Source organism: Bufo bufo, chromosome 2 (assembly GCF_905171765.1).
Source record: "Bufo bufo chromosome 2, aBufBuf1.1, whole genome shotgun sequence".
NCBI lineage: Eukaryota > Metazoa > Chordata > Amphibia > Anura > Bufonidae > Bufo > Bufo bufo.
The window spans coordinates 97942030-97960122 of NC_053390.1; the positions used below are offsets into that span (position 1 = coordinate 97942030).

At 42.2% G+C, this 18093-nt stretch overlaps 1 protein-coding gene across 3 annotated transcripts in view; it reads right to left on the reverse strand.

Annotated features, from left to right (window-relative positions):
- ADAMTS6 (ADAM metallopeptidase with thrombospondin type 1 motif 6) overlaps positions 1 to 18093 on the reverse strand; it is a 272216-nt gene that overhangs the window by 52050 nt on the left and 202073 nt on the right. For all 3 annotated transcript variants that reach the window (XM_040421333.1, XM_040421334.1, XM_040421332.1), the window contains one exon: positions 5047 to 5149. In XM_040421333.1, the coding sequence (XP_040277267.1) occupies positions 5047 to 5149 (103 nt within the window). The remainder of the gene's footprint in view (positions 1 to 5046; positions 5150 to 18093) is intronic.

The window sequence follows — 18093 nt, forward strand, 5'->3', positions numbered from 1 at the left end:
TGTTTTTCCAAATGTTCATTAATTCACCCTTGTAGGGTCTCACTTCTCCAGTGAGTACCTTTACCTTACAGTATTTCATCATTGTTATGGGTAAATAATTGATTCATTTTGAAACAAAAATTTCATAACAAAAAACTCCTAAAAGTCACTCTAAAGCCCCCAATGTAAATTATTTTAAATATCCCAATATACTTGGATGAACTCTCTATTTGTATGTAAGTACTAGAAATATGATTGGTATAATTTTATTGATTTCTTCCACTGTGGGCAACAATCAGTGATCAACCTAAAGTCTGGTCCCTCAGAAAGCTTTAGCTCTACTAATCATGACATCTTGTTCAGATTTAGAAGATACCTGACTCCAGACCCAGTTACACAAGCTTTAATTCTAAGTCGCTGATTAATAGTTCCTCCTCACTAACAAATTCCTAACCCTATTGTGACTTGATCTGTCCTTTTTTGGACATCTGTTTCACCTCATGTCACCTCATTTTCCAGTATCCCAGACACTGTAAGTCAATAACGACAGTATGCGTGACCTGAACCCGCTAGACAAAGAATGTAACATATGTAAACGTTATGGCTATAGTATTCATATTGAAATAATCCAGCCACTATTCTGAAACAGCAGGAGACATCGGACCTCCGACAAGATAAACGTAAAATGCTGATTTTGAGAAGCCCACTTCTAATTTCACCCAACAGGCAAATGACATAGTTGTGAGAAGATCATCAACAAGTCTTTGGAGATCCACTTTTCCAAGGTTAAAAGGAGACATATCAAAGTTCTTCAGCGCACAGGGGAGTTCCTGCTAGGAAAGTACTGCATAGTCAGGGGCGGACTGAGAACTTAAAGTGGTCTTGGAAAAAAATACTAAAAGTGGCCCCGTTTTGTATTCGGGTCCAAACAGATGGAAGGCGAATACCACAGTACATCACAAAATACTGCCACCAGCAGCACAAAATACAGGTGAAACTCGAAAAATTAGAATATCGTGCAAAAGTTTATTTATTTCAGTAATGCAACTTAAAATTTGAATATTGTGAAAAGGTTCAATATTCTAGGCTTAAAGAGTCACACTCTAGTCAGCTAATTAATCCATACCCCCTGAGCAAAGGGTACCTGAGATTGTGACTTTGGTGTTTTCATAAGCTGTAAGCCATAATCATCCAAATTATAACAAATAAAGGCTTGAAATATCTTGCTTTGCATGGAATGACTATCTCATATGTTAGTTTCACCTTTTAAGTTGCATTACTGAAATAAATGAACTTTGCACGATATTCTAATTTTTCGAGTTTCACCTGTACATCCCCAGGAAATTTCCCTGTAAGGTCTATGGGCAAAAATGAAAAACAGTTGGGATAATCAATGTATAGAAGCATTGGAGCATTTTTTTTTTACATATACTGCTAAGGGTACTTTCACACTAGCGTTTTTCTTTTCCGGCATAGAGTTCCGTCCTAGGGGCTCAATACCGGAAAAGAACTGATCAGTTTTATCCTAATGCATTCTGAATGGAGAGCATTCCGTTCAGTATGCATCAGTTCAGTCCCTCTTAAGTTTTTTGGCCGGAGAAAATACCGCAGCATGGTGTATTTTTCTCTCCACCCAAAAATCCTGAACACTTGTCGGAATGCCAGATGCGGCATTAATTTCCATGGAAATGTATTCGGATCCGGCATTAAAATTTCCGCATTGACGGATCCGTTCTTCTGGTCTACGCATGCGCAGACCTTTAAATCTGTGAAAAAAATAAATACCGGATCCATTTTTCCAGATGACAAGGGAGAGACAGATCCAGTATTTCAGTGCATTTGTCAGACGGATCCGCATCCGAATCCGTCTGACAAATGCCATCTGTTTGCGTCCGGATTGTCGGATACGGCAGGCAGTTCCAGCGACGGAACTGCCTTCCGGAATCCTCTGCCGCAAATGTGAAAGTACCCTTACTCACCAGCAATAGCCTAGCAGTTTAATTTGTTTCATCCCAACACAGCTGTATCCATACATTTTGAAACCTGTTATGATGGGCAGATGTGCCATGTGATCCCTGAAAGATTATTAGCCCAGACCATGCTCTCCTACGTAGATGGGAGGTCAGTCTCTCCTGTGTTGATGCAATCTTACAGTTCACAGAAGGTCATCAAATACTTCCCCAACCAGCTCCATCTGTCATGTTCCTCTAAACTGCTCTCCATAGAATGCTGTTGAATATATAGTTTCTACCTCATCTAAGGTGTTATTAGTGCAGTGAACAATAGCTGAATCCTTACAATGATTAGTTTTAGGCCTCATGCACACGACTGTTGTTTGTCTCCGCGTCCGTTCCGCCGATTTTAGCGTTTGAGATGCGGACCCATTCATTTCTATGGAGCCGTTGAAAATGCGGATAGTGCACCGTTTGCCATCCGCGTCCGTGATCCGTGGTTCCAGTCCGTCAAAAAAATATAACCGGTCCTATTCTTGTCCGCGGAAAACGGTTCGCGGACCCATTCAAGTCAATGGGACCGCTAAAAAACGCGGAGGCACACAAGATTGTCATCCGCGTCCGTTTTATTCCTATCATTTGCATGGCAAACCTGTCTTAGACTTTTTTTTACCTTCGTTTATGTCTGGTGATCCTCCAAAAATAAAGGAAGACACACGGAAACAAAAACGGAAACGGATCACGGAACAACGGAACCCCATTTTGCGGAACGGAACACAACAACGGTCGTGTGCATGAGGCCTTAGAGTTATAAAGCTTTCTTGACTCACTCTGTCTGTCTATACTATCCGTATGTGCCACACGCTTAATCTCCTGTGTATCCTATAAGGTGCAGCTTCACACTGCCTCCTGCTTCTAAGGCTGGGTTCACACCTGAGCGTTTTACAGCGCGTTCCTACGCGCTGTAAAACGCTCAACAGGCAATGGGCGTTCGCTTGCACAGGAGCCGAGTATGTGAGACGCCCGTAGAATCGCGCATACAGAGCGCTCCATCCAGTACGCTCAGGTCTGAACCCAGCGTAAGAGGTGACACGGAGAAGTCTATCAAAAGCAGGAGTGACAAGTGGCATTGCATAGTATATCCCGAGACCCTGAAGTGTTAGGGGCCAGATCTATCACTGGCTGCCCTTAGTGTACCGAATCTACTCACCCTATGCCCCCACAGGCATGATGGGACATTTAGGCTGCATTAGGGGAACCATATCAAAGAAAAAAAATGCAAGTCAAGATGGAAAACAACCTATAAATGGCACATCCATTCTCCCATTTTATCTTATGGACCAGCAAATTTGGCATACTGGCAAAAACTGTACTGGATTTGCTATAAGTCAGTGTTATATACAGTAATTGTCTAGGACTGTCCAGTAATAAAAATTATTTGCTAATCTGGCACCAATCCGGTCCCACTAAGACCAAATGAAAGGATTTTTATGTAAGTGTAGTTTTACACTGCTCTGTAAGTAAAACAACTGCACTAAAAAAGAAATAAAAATTCTACACAGATCCGATTCACAAAGCCTACTATATAAAATTAATAGAGAAAGTCTAAACAAGGCAAAAAGAATAGAAATAAAAACAAAAATCTAAAATTGAATATAGTTTAGTTATATTACCAGGAGTTAGCAGAATGCGTGTTTCTTTCTGCTTGGTAATGTGTGTCCTTCAAATGATTAAGTGAATGGAAAAGCACATTAAAAGCATGACCTAATTTTCCTTTATATAAAGGATCTGGGATGGTGCACAGTAAAACGTTGCACAATTCAGAGCAGTTCAGTTTACAGTTCTTCTGCTTAAGCATACAGCGCTGTGTCTGTGTCATAGCAAAAGAAAGGATTATGGGTGGAATGTTAAATCATTATTGTCCGTTTGCATGGCAGACATGTGGTTTACAATCCTGAAATATAAGTATACATTCACCTTGCATACATTTATGAAGGTTTTCTTCAGGTCAAATAACACATTTTGTCAAGTATGCATGTGTATTTACTAACCAGGCCTGGTTAGAAGACCCAATCACCCCCATTCTGATTGACAAGAGATCACATATTGAGGGGTTTTCTGGGACCCAGCAGGTCCAGCAAAGCCACTTCACACACCTGTAGGAAAAAGTTTGTAATATACACTCGACAAAAAATATAACGCACCCACATAGAAATGTCAGATTGCTGTAAAACTCGGCATGAGTTTATGTCACAGGCAGATATGTAAATGATTACAGGTGTGGTCTGATTAGACACTGGGTTTTGCCACAAGAGGATGGAAAAATGCTTGCCGCACTGCTTTCTATAAAAGCACTCAGAGACTACTTTTGGGTAATGTACCTCTTGGTGGGAGATCATTGACTGCTAGAAATGCCTCTACAATGCACTTGAAGACATTTTGCCCAGTTGACAGATTTTGAGAGGGGACACAACATTGGACTGATAAAAGCAGGATGGTCGTTTCAATGAATTAACTGCCACCCAGGCCGTTCTGACCTAGCTGTTAGGAGGTGTAGGGAGCAGTAGTTAAATGAGGGCACGTACACATGGCAAACAAGCTCTCGACGGCCCAGAAAGACCACCAGTTGAGAGGATTGTTTGAGCCACCGGCAAGCACGAATAGCACCCACAGTTTCATTGTCCACCATGCAGACACAGGTGGCACCTTCATCATACACCCCTGTCTCTGCCCGAACCATTTTCAGATGCTTAGCAGAAGGAAATTTGATGTCATGGTGCCCATTACATGTCCTGCCATTGACAGCCAGCCTTTGTTTGCAGGATGTCAACGAGGAACCTGGACTGCTTCATATCGTCTTTAGGGATGAATCCAGGTTCTGTTTGAGATCCGATGATAGCCAGGTTTGAGTATGGAGGCCTCGTGGTGAGCAATTCAACCCTGCCTTGGCTGTGGATGGAGTGACACACCATTCCTCTCCCTGATGAATGTGCAAACTCTTGAATCCACCTCATCTGCACATGATGAGCAATGACACCAACACAAAACAGATAGCCAACAGTGATGAAAAATAACCTCTCAGATGAAATTATCCTCTGTCACCATTAGGCCTTACCTCCAGTGTAGGGTTTCCAGTTGTAATATTTCCCTCGGAAAGGCATATTATCAAAGTCTGCACATTGCTTTTCCCTGAAGTCACGTGACCCTGATGGACAAGGCTAAGGAAGAAAAAGAAAGAAAAAAACAACAACTAAATTTAACTATTAGAATTGTGTGAACCCATGAATAATTAAATATATATGGAAATACATCATATACTGTATGAGTAATTGTACAGAAGCTTAAAAGGATATGGCAGCCAGGAAGTGGTGGGTGGGGAGTCCAACAGATGGCCGATCTCCCTATAGATGAAAACTTACGGTAATATCTTAATATCCTGTGGCAATATCATAAATGCTTATGAGAATATCTATTTGTAGGGGTTTTAAAGAAGTAAAAAATTATTGGGAAAGTCTGTAGAATGCAAAAAGTCAAAAATAAAAGAAGCCATACTCACCCACTCCGACGCTTACCAGGTCCCTGCAGGTTTCTGTTTTCTGGTCTCATCTCGACACTCAGGAAGTTCCTGCTCAGCCAATCATTGGTTGAGGCCGTTCACCACTGATTGGCATCTGCTGCCATTTTGACAGGAGATTGATAACTTGAGTAGAGCTTTTTGTTTTTTTTTAAACACATTATGCCTCTAATTTTAAAATTTCTATCCTGCCAGACAACTCCTGCAATTTAAAAAGCACCTGTCAGCGGGATCAACCCTATTAAACCCATCATACTTCCTGGTAGAGTTGATCCAGTTGATCAAAGTGATAACTGTGTCTTGTGAAAAATCTGTTGTGGCGTTCTGGAAAAAAATGATATACTTTTATTATTTATGCGAATAAGGTTTAGAGTGCACAGAGGGTGGAGCCTAAACACTCCATGCATCTTAGGTGCTCAGCTTCTCAGTGCACTCAAGCCCTAATTTGCATAAAGTAGGCCTATCAACTAGACAAGGTCCACTCTTTCATACATTGAATATTCAGAAATGCACAACCATATTGAGGGATATCTCAACAAGAAATTGGAGGCATTTGGCCAATTAACCACTTCAGCCCCCAGTGCTTAAACACCCTGAAAGACCAGGCCACTTTTTACACTTCTGACCTACACTACTTTCACCATTTATTGCTCGGTCATGCAACTTACCACCCAAATGAATTTTACCTCCTTTTCTTCTCACTAATAGAGCTTTCATTTGGTGGTATTTCATTGCTGCTGACATTTTTACTTTTTTTGTTATTAATCGAAATTTAACGATTTTTTTGCAAAAAAATGACATTTTTCACTTTCAGTTGTAAAATTTTGCAAAAAAAACTACATCCATATATAAATTTTGCTCTAAATTTATTGTTCTACATGTCTTTGATAAAAAAAAAATGTTTCGGTAAAAAAAAAATGGTTTGGGTAAAAGTTATTGCGTTTACAAACTATGGTACAAAAATGTGAATTTCCGCTTTTTGAAGCAGCTCTGACTTTCTGAGCACCTGTCATGTTTCCTGAGGTTCTACAATGGCCAGACAGTACAAACACCCCACAAATGACCCCATTTAGGAAAGTACACACCCTAAGGTATTCGCTGATGGGCATAGTGAGTTCATAGAACTTTTTATTTTTTGTCACAAGTTAGCGGAAAATGATAATTATTTTTTTTTTCTTACAAAGTCTCATATTCCACTAACTTGTGACAAAAAATAAAAAGTTCTATGAACTCACTATGCCCATCAGCGAATACCTTGGGGTCTCTTCTTTCCAAAATGGGGTCACTTGTGGGGTAGTTATACTGCCCTGGCATTCTAGGGGCCCAAATGTGTGGTAAGGAGTTTGAAATCAAATTCTGTAAAAAATGACGAGTGAAATCCGAAAGGTGATCTTTGGAATATGGGCCCCTTTGCCCACCTAGGCTGCAAAAAAGTGTCACACATCTGGTATCTCTGTATTCAGGAGAAGTTGAGGAATGTGTTTTGGGGTGTCTTTTTTACATATACCCATGCTGGGTGAGATAAATATCTTGGTCAAATGCCAACTTTGTATAAAAAAATGGGAAAAGTCTTTTGCCAAGATATTTCTCTCACCCAGCATGGGTATATGTAAAATGACACCCCAAAACACATTCCCCAACTTCTCCTGAGTACGGAGATACCAGATGTGTGACACTTTTTTGCAGCCTAGGTGGGCAAAGGGGCCCATATTCCAAAGAGCACCTTTCGGATTTCACAGGTCATTTTTTACAGAATTTGATTTCAAACTCCTTACCACACATTTGGGCCCCTAGTATGCCAGGGCAGTATAACTACCCCACAAGTGACCCCATTTTGGAAAGAAGACACCCCAAGGTATTCCGTGAGTGGCATGGCAAGTTCCTAGAATTTTTTATTTTTTGTCACAAGTTAGTGGAAAATGATGATTTTTTTTTAAATTTTTTTTTTCATACAAAGTCTCATATTCCACTAACTTGTGACAAAAAATAAAAACTTCCATGAACTCACTATGCCCATCAGCGAATACCTTGGGGTCTCTTCTTTCCAAAATGGGGTCACTAGTGGGGTAGTTATACTGCCCTGGCATTCTAGGGGCCCAAATGTGTGGTAAGGAGTTTGAAATCAAATTCTGTAAAAAATGACCTGTGAAATCCGAAAGGTGCTCTTTGGAATATGGGCCCCTTTGCCCACCTAGGCTGCAAAAAAGTGTCACACATCTGGTATCTCTGTATTCAGGAGAAGTTGAGGAATGTGTTTTGGGGTGTCTTTTTACATATACCCATGCTGGGTGAGATAAATATCTTGGTCAAATGCCAACTTTGTATAAAAAAAATGGGAAAAGTTGTCTTTTGCCAAGATATTTCTCTCACCCAGCATGGGTATATGTAAAATGACACCCCAAAACACATTCCCCAACTTCTCCTGAGTACGGAGATACCAGATGTGTGACACTTTTTTGCAGCCTAGGTGGGCAAAGGGGCCCATATTCCAAAGAGCACCTTTCGGATTTCACTCGTCATTTTTTACAGAATTTGATTTCAAACTCCTTACCACACATTTGGGCCCCTAGAATGCCAGGGCAGTATAACTACCCCACAAGTGACCCCATTTTGGAAAGAAGAGACCCCAAGGTATTTGCTGATGGGCATAGTGAGTTCATGGAAGTTTTTATTTTTTGTCACAAGTTAGTGGAATATGAGACTTTGTATGAAAAAAATAAATAAAAAATCAGCATTTTCCACTAACTTGTGACAAAAAATAAAAGATTCTAGGAACTCGCCATGCCCCTCACGGAATACCTTGGGGTGTCTTCTTTCCAAAATGGGGTCACTTGTGGGGTAGTTATACTGCCCTGGCATTTTCCAGGGGCCCTAATGTGTGGTAAGTAGGTAAATGACCTGTGAAATCCTAAAGGTGCTCTTTGGAATATGGGCCCCTTTGCCCACCTAGGCTGCAAAAAAGTGTCACACATGTGGCATCGCCGTATTCAGGAGAAGTTGGGGAATGTGTTTTGGGGTGTCATTTTACATATACCCTTGCTGGGTGAGAGAAATATCTTGGCAAAAGACAACTTTTCCCATTTTTTTATACAAAGTTGGCATTTGACCAAGATATTTATCTCACCCAGCATGGGTATATGTAAAATGACACCCCAAAACACATTCCCCAACTTCTCCTGAGTACGGCGATACCAGATGTGTGACACTTTTTTGCAGCCTAGATGCGCAAAGGTGCCCAAATTCCTTTTAGGAGGGCATTTTTAGACATTTGGATACCAGACTTCTTCTCACGCTTTGGGGCCCCTAGAATGCCAGGGCAGTATAAATACCCCACATGTGACCCCATTTTGGAAAGAAGACACCCCAAGGTATTCAATGAGGGGCATGGCGAGTTCATAGAAATTTTTTTTTTTGGCACAAGTTAGCGGAAATTGATATTTTTAATTTTTTTCTCACAAAGTCTCCCGTTCCGCTAACTTGGGACAAAAATTTCAATCTTTCATGGACTCAATATGCCCCTCACGGAATACCTGGGGGTGTCTTCTTTCCGAAATGGGGTCACATGTGGGGTATTTATACTGCCCTGGCATTCTAGGGGCCCTAAAGCGTGAGAAGAAGTCTGGAATATAAATGTCTAAAAAATTTTACGCATTTGGATTCCGTGAGGGGTATGGTGAGTTTATGTGAGATTTTATTTTTTGACACAAGTTAGTGGAATATGAGACTTTGTAAGAAAAAAAAATAATAATTCCGCTAACTTGGGCCAAAAAAATGTCTGAATGGAGCCTTACAGAGGGGTGATCAATGACAGGGGGAGTGATCAATGACAGGGGGGTGATCAATGACAGGGGGAGTGATCAATGACAGGGGGGTGATCAATGACAGGGGGGTGATCAATGACAGGGGGGTGATCAATGACAGGGGGGTGATCAATGACAGGGGGGTGATCAGGGAGTCTATATGGGGTGATAACCACAGTCATTGATCACGCCCGTGTAAGGCTTCATTCAGACGTCCGTATGCGTTTTGCGGATCCGATCCATCTATCAGTGCATCCGTAAAAATCATGCGGACATCTGAATGGAGCTTTACAGGGGGGTAATCAATGACAGGGGGGGTGATCAATGACAGGGGGGTGATCAGGGAGTCTATATGGGGTGATAACCACAGTCATTGATCATGCCCCTGTAAGGCTTCATTCAGACGTCCGGATGCGTTTTGCGGATCCGATCCATCTATCAGTGCATCCGTAAAAATCATGCGGACATCTGAATGGAGCTTTACAGGGGGGTAATCAATGACAGGGGGGTAATCAATGACAGGGGGGTGATCAGGGAGTCTATATGGGGTGATAACCACAGTCATTGATCATGCCCCTGTAAGGCTTCATTCAGACGTCCGGATGCGTTTTGCGGATCCGATCCATCTATCAGTGCATCCGTAAAAATCATGCGGACATCTGAATGGAGCTTTACAGGGGGGTAATCAATGACAGGGGGGTAATCAATGACAGGGGGGTGATCAGGGAGTCTATATGGGGTGATAACCACAGTCATTGATCATGCCCCTGTAAGGCTTCATTCAGACGTCCGGATGCGTTTTGCGGATCCGATCCATCTATCAGTGGATCCGTAAAAATCATGTGGACGTCTGAATGGAGCTTTACAGGGGGGTAATCAATGACAGGGGGGTGATCAGGGAGTCTATATGGGGTGATAACCACAGTCATTGATCATGCCCCTGTAAGGCTTCATTCAGACGTCCGGATGCGTTTTGCGGATCCGATCCATCTATCAGTGGATCCGTAAAAATCATGCGGACGTCTGAATGGAGCTTTACAAGGGGGTAATCAATGACAGGGGGGTGATCAGGGAGTCTATATGGGGTGATAACCACAGTCATTGATCATGCCCCTGTAAGGCTTCATTCAGACGTCCGGATGCGTTTTGCGGATCCGATCCATCTATCAGTGCATCCGTAAAAATCATGCGGACATCTGAATGGAGCTTTACAGGGGGGTAATCAATGACAGGGGGGTGATCAGGGAGTCTATATGGGGTGATCACCACAGTCATTGATCACACCCGTGTAAGGCTTCATTCAGACGTCCGGATGCGTTTTGCGGATCCGATCCATCTATCAGTGGATCCGTAAAAATCATGCGGACGTCTGAATGGAGCTTTACAGGGGGTTGATCAATGACAGGGGGGTAATCAATGACAGGGGGGTAATCAATGACAGGGGGGTGATCAGGGAGTCTATATGGGGTGATCAGGGGTGATCAGGGGCTAATAAGGGGTTAATAAGTGACGGGGGGGGGGTGTAGTGTAGTGTAGTGGTGCTTGGTGCTACTTTACTGAGCTACCTGTGTCCTCTGGTGGTCGATCCAAACAAAGGGGACCACCAGAGGACCAGGTAGCAGGTATATTAGACGCTGTTATCAAAACAGCGTCTAATATACCTGTTAGGGGTTAAAAAAAACACATCTCCAGCCTGCCAGCGAACGATCGCCGCTGGCAGGCTGGAGATCAACTCTCTTACCTTCCGTTCCTGTGAGCGCGCACGCCTGTGTGCACGCGTTCACAGGAAATCTCGGCCATCGCGAGATGACGCATATATGCGTGACTCTGCGCAGGGCTGCCACCTCCGGAACGCGATCCTGCGTTAGGCGGTCCGGAGGTGGTTAAAGAGGTCGTCCCACCAAAAATATTCTACAGTTTTCAAACCAGAACCTGGATCTTATTACTTTTAGAACTTCATGTAATTAAAAGTTTAGTATCATCACCAAGCTATTCAATGAAATCTGCATAGCGCTACCTGCTGTTCTTTTCCTAATTTCTCTGTCCTGCTCACTGAGACGCAAGTACATGCTCCATCCTTCCACTGCCACTAGCTACAGCAAAATGGACACACCCCTAGGAAAGGACACATCCCCAAGCTGGCAACTTGAAATAAATCTAGTAGAACAATTGAAGGGGAGATCTCTGGATCCATGTGAGGTACAGAGCTGGTTCTAAGTTTTTATAAATAGGTTTTCATGTACTATATTATGTATAATTTTAATTTTTTACATTATTCCTGGGATAACCCCTTTAAGTGTCTGTTATCATTCAGACTACATGTAAGTGAAGAGTTCTGGGCATGTCCTACTGTCTAATTGTAGAAAACTGTCTCGTTGGTACACAGACTAAATGGTATCTTGTGTAATGTTGGACAGGCATAATGTAATAGAAGTTGTATAAACAGTTTTAAGTGTTACACCAGTTCCTCAACAGCTTTAATCTCCAATGCATGTCAAGCATCCCTTAGCAATTAATCCATCAGGTATCTCCTTATAAACACACATAAAAAACAGATGAAGAATCTCAAACGTAAACAGGGCTTCGGAAAAGCAGTTAAAGTTCTGCCGCCCCAGCTGTTTCAAAGTTTGTGCTGATATGTACCATTAGACTCCTGCTAAGGGAATTATCGAATTGCTGTGCATCATAATGAAGTCCATCAACTACCCGTATAAATAATTTTATGAGGACTGGAGGAGAAAAGTCATTGTCAACATATTACCTAAACCACTACAGACCTAAAATTCAAAACGACCACAGATTAGAAGTGACGTCTATGTATAGAAATGTACTGCTGTGGAAGAAATAGTGAAGCTTCATAAAGTATGAGGGACATCCAATGGTAACAGACTCTCTAGTCTACTTTTAGGACTTGGCCCTACAGAAGATATCAAACAGTCAAAATGATCTTCATAGATACAAGCAAAGCTCAGTTTCTTCACTTAAAAGTTCTGACCTGTGTTCATAACACTATGCCAAACCCAACGTATGACTGCTCCCAACTGCACCAAAAGGTACCCACTGATTGACAACGGGGTCCTTCTGAGTTCAGTCGCGGTTTGCGTCATTTTGAGGGCAAGAATAGCGATGCATGCTGAGCTTTTCTTGACATCAAATTTGATGAAATTACTAACAGAAGCTCTCAACGTGTCAGCAGAACAATGAGATGGAAGAAACTTACAGGGGTTTTCCGAGATTTTAATACTAATGACCTATGCTCAGGATAGGTCATCAGTATCGGATCGGTGGTGGTCTGACACCTGGGACCCCGACGATCAGCTGTTTGAGAAGGCACTGGCGTTTGCAGTAGAGCCGTGGCTTTTTCGCAGCTTTCATCGGTGCAATATAAAGTCAGTTCAATTAAGTAAAACAATGAAAGGCAACCAGTTGTGCCTAAATGTCACCCTGCTTTCTAGAAAGTATGTAGTGGTATCTGACAAGTGTGCACCGCTACTGACTGTAAAAATAATGTCTCCCTGCAAGCTTAAGGTTAGGCTGGTCAGTGTCAACTGGAGCCAAGACAAAAGGAAAGATTCCTGTTCTTATTCCAGACACAGTATTTGTTTAGCTTCAAAAAAGACATTTAGGATAGGACCATGTGGTGTGCTCACACATGTGGCCAAGCTCCAGCCCTTCACAGTGATCACTTGCTGCCGCAGGCAGGTGTCCGCATCATGTGCTCTCATTCTTACGTTTAAAGGCTATGGACACCTTTGGGGCAATTTATTTTATTGCACTGGGATAAAAACCTATTTGCAATTATTTTTTTATCAAAACATTTCAAGCGTTTGTCTCCTGCAGCCAGTATGTATTCTCATACATTGCAGACGGCTCATTGTGCAATGTCAAACAAGCCCTTTGATGACTTGGTCTATAGCCCCTCCTTCTGCTCTCCTCAACCAAAGTCTAAGCAAACATCTTTACAATCAAATAAAATAAATTAGAATCACAATGGATGTCTACTTTATGAACATTGAGAGTAGGGAGGGGCTACAGACTGAGCCATCAGAATGCTGGCTGGCGGCATTCACACTGAATGGGACTGAACAGCCTGCAACATATCAAAATGCATCCAGTCTGCAGAAGACAAATGAAGTAAAAGACTTAAAAATGACCCCAAAAGGTAGCAATAGCCTAAAATGTTTAAATTAGAAAAAGAAAAAGTGAACAAAAAAAAAAATATATATTTGAATGACACAAAATGTGTGTCCGTGGGGGAAACTAGTGCCACATAGTCTTTCAGCACATCATGCTTACAGCAAAGGAAAATTGTCATTTTCATAATGTTATCAACCAAGAGTCATTAGGAAGTGTCATAAGTGACATTGTTAGGGTAGAGTCAGACTGGCGTACCAGAGCCAGGTCTGACACAATGATGAACCCCAAAGGTCCAGTATCAGATTAGGCAGGGTATGGGCTCTCCTTAAAAAGACCAGTCCTGTATGGAGACTTACTGGAAGTACACAATGGTATGGTGACTTATTGGTAATGCTCAATGGGAAAACAATGCTCCCATGGAGCATTGCCCATAAGTCTCCACTCAGGGCTGGTCTTTTATGGAGAGCCCATACCCTGCCTAAGCTGCATCCAAGACATCACACCCTGCCAGTCAGAATACTATCTGTACTGATGAAGGGCAACCACACCAAAACAGGTGTCTACGGATGGATTTCTGACCTGGCTATTGTCCCTTGTCATGACCCTCAAAGGTTAAAAAGTCTCATAGGGAGTCACTTCCACATGGTGGCACTAGCGAGATGGTTCTCTTTTATCAGGAGATACCTCTTTGCATTCTGTATAGATTGGCAGAGTGCCCTCAGAATTGTTTTTCTTGGTAGGTCCAAGGCTCACCAGTCTGACTCTTGATGGGGGGGATTATTATAAGAAGTGGACTGCTTGAGAGTACCAGTCTTCTGATACATAAAGGACTAATAGGACATATGGACATGTGTGGTCCCCAAGTTACAAAAACCTAATAAACTGCTCCCCGTGTAACATTATGTGGCCACTAATTGACGCATTGAATAAAAATTGCAGAAATATTATTACACATTAAACTATAACATCTGTTTGTAAGTCAAAGACTATTTATGAAGGCACCAGAACAGCAATGTCAATGGTTTGCCTAATGGTGGCTAAGCTGTAATGATAGCTTGTTGTATCCGTATTACTAGTGCACCATATAACAAATACAATACCTTCTCAAAAGCCTTAGTAATTACAGCTTATTTTTATTCTGCTTCCTACCGCAGCATGTCAAGGCTGTAGGATTTGGAAGGTGAAGCCATTGCACATTTTAAAACTATGCGAATCATACTGAAATGCCAAGTGAAGTCTGAATATTTGTGAATTACACCACACGACTAGTAAGACATTGTGTTCCCTGAGCTCTACGATGCCCCTTTGGTACGTGTGACTTAGAAGTAGAGGAAAATACAACAAGAAGTTGTAATGATTCCATTTGGGTACAAATTAGAGTGGCCCAATGATTGCAAGGCACCAGAACAGCAATGTCAATGGATTATCCATCAGTGGCTTCATCCGCCTTACAAGGAAAACATTCCAAAACCAATCGTCTTTCTATTTTGCATTGTAATACCCCCCTTGGAAGTGAGAGATGCGAGTAATGCCAGTGAAAACACCATTTAAATATAGAAAAGAGGTGACCGAAGGTTATTCATCAGCAGCGGTGGAAACATGAACTAAACCATCAAAACCATGAAGACGAGACATTAAGCATGAAGAAATATGCTAATCCGGAACTGCTAATGAATCCATCAATCACCTGTCTTTTGAATATTTTAAAAGACTGATTTCAAATGTTCCAGATTGTAATTGCAGCAAATCATTTGCTAAGTGTTGAGCTCAAAGGCTGGAAAATGTGTGTGGTTGGGAAGATCAAGTTTCCCACCTTTATTCTTCATGTACCGTAACTAAGACTAGACAGAAGAAAAGTCCATGATGCTAGATTTATTGGAATTTTTAAAGGCAGTTTTGCAGGAGTCTCCATTGTCATATTTTGTGGAAACAGCCTAGCTTGCTAGAGCTACGCTGTTTGAGTAGTTCCCATTCACTGCTATCCAAGTTAAAAAAAAATACATTTGGATGTAAATTTGGGGTCAATCTCATGCTATTAGGACTTATTTTACCGACATGTTCAATGATATACTGTTCATTTACTCTGGTGGCCCCAAGCAACTCCAGTCCTACACTGGAGTTGTCCAGCTGTTTAACACTTTTTGGCTCTCCCTTATCCCTCAAAAAGACCTGTAAAGGGAAGCCGCTTGGAGGACCAAGTCACTCAGTGACCAGTCATTAGCTGCAACAGCACATGTGACCCCCATCCGTGCCGGAAGTTTACATGTGGGGAACAGGAAATGCAGCTGTGGACCAAAGGATCTAGAAACGAGGGACAAGGAGCAGGTAAGGTAAGGTTTGGTGGTGGGAGCCAAAAAGTGTTAAAAAGCTGGACACTCCCTTTGAGGATATTTCTTTCCATGCCCTATTTGAGGGTAAGGGATATATCCCTCCACACTTTGATACTCTTTTGGCAAGGTAATACCTAGTTATCAATTTATTCATTCATTTGTTCAAACACCCAGGAGGAATAATGGAGGAAAGGCACAATGCAGAATACTAAGAAACACGGTTATCTGGTTATTTTATGCGGAAGTCAAGTATTTACTAAAGTAGACATGTCAGGAGAGAGGACAGGGGCTTGGATAAAACAGGAATTCAGATATGTATGCGTTATACACACATAGAGGTGCGAGATACAATTAGGAAGAACAGACTGGAGGCTTCCAAGGGTTCCATTAAGCCACTGGGATACGTAGCACCATGAAGCAGCTGCTAGTAACATTTTTCATTTCCTGCCTTTTACAGTCTGCATTAGGAGTTTTCTAAATTAATAAACATCGTTTTGTAAGAATGCTCGGCTTTCCAATACAAAAAGAAGTGGCCTGCAGGAGGAAAGTCATTTTCATGTCAGGAGAACGGTCAGGGAACAAGAGAAAGAAATTAGTTTACCCTGGAGAGGTAGGAGACCTTCACAAAGAGCACAACTAGCAAAGAGTTACTTAAAATTATTAAAGGGATGATGAATGCCGACACTGAGCATAAATGGTTGGAGAAAAGCAGCAGGTTTACGAAACCCATAAGTCATGCACACACCGTCGGGTTTTCGTACAGTCAGTTCTCGCATTCATCAACAGTGGGGCCTCGAAATCCCGATCAGCAGCCAGGTCTGTCCCAGCCCCTATGCTGTATGTTTTGCCTCCTGGGTGTGTTTCATGAAAACAATTTGGTATGAACATAAATTCATAGAGCTACGTCTATAATCTCCGATATTGGTCTAGAGATCTGGATAAACAGGACAGAAGTCGGGACACACTGACTGATCAGGGTATGATCACACGCGTGGTCGTGCTGTTTCAGTGGGTTTGTATTGTTAATAGCTGTGCAGTACTGAAGGTGCCGAGCGGCCGCTAACAATACAGACCCACTGACCCATTACTTTAATTTGGGCCTGCGGTGGCCCTTAAGGCCACATGTTGCTTGAACGCAGCATGGCCACGTCACGACTGTGCCGTGCTGTCGTACCCTGAAAGAGAAGCTCCTGTTAAATTTTCATAATAATTATTCTTAGAGGGTCCTTTAAATTCCCCAATAGATTTTTGCTTTTTGTTAAATTTGTGCAGCTCTTTTTCTCACGGTCAGTATTTGGTCAGTGTTTTTTATCAGTATTCGTAAGCCAAAACCAGCAGCAGGTCCAAACACAGAATAGGGGAAAAACTTTCCATCAAAGCTATTGTCCACGTTTTTTATTTTGATGAGCTATCCTCAACTGTTTTAAGACCTCATCCATAGGTAGTAGTTTCGGTCCACATCCTATCTGCATTCATTTCACTGGGGCCGCAAAAGATGCGCACAGCAGATCATGTGCTGTCTGTATCGTTATGTCGTTCCGCGGCCCCGAAAAAAAGATAGAACATGTCCTATTCTTGTTGCTCTGCGGACAAGGATTGGACATTTCTAGTGGACTTTGAGAAAAAATGGTGGCGTGCACAGGGCCGGGATCTGTGTTTTAAATATGGTAGTGTGCATGAACCCCTACACTTTTTTTCTCTGTAGGTTTTACTCCCAGTCTTGACCAATAAAATATAGATCGCACATGGACGGCTCCTGTATACACTTTATTTTTCATTTCTCAATTGCTAGACTAGAATGGTGAGCCTGATACGCAAAAACTGTACTCCTTATGCATTCCGTTTCCGTATTCCCGTTTTTCCGTTCCATTGAAAGATAGAACATGTCCTATTATTGCCCGCAAATCACGTTCCGTGACTCCAATCAAGTCAACGGGTCCGCAAAAAAAACAAACAGAACCCATACGGAAATGTATCCATTCCGTTTTTGCGGAACCATCTATTGAAAATGTTATGCCCAGCCCAATTTTTTCTATGTAATTACTCTATACTGTGTATGCCATACGGAAAAATGGAAAAGAAAAACGGAACAGAAACGGAAACACAACGGAAACAAAAACGGAACAACGAATCCATGAAAAACGAACTGCAAAACACTGAAAAAGCCATACGGTCGTGTGAAAGAGGCCTTAGGGCTTATTCACATGACCGTGGTTTGGTTCCCCATCCGAGCCGCATTTTTTGCGGCTCGGGTGCGGACTCATTCACTTTAATGGGGCTGCAAAAGATGGGGACAGCACTCCGTGTGCTGTCCGCATCCG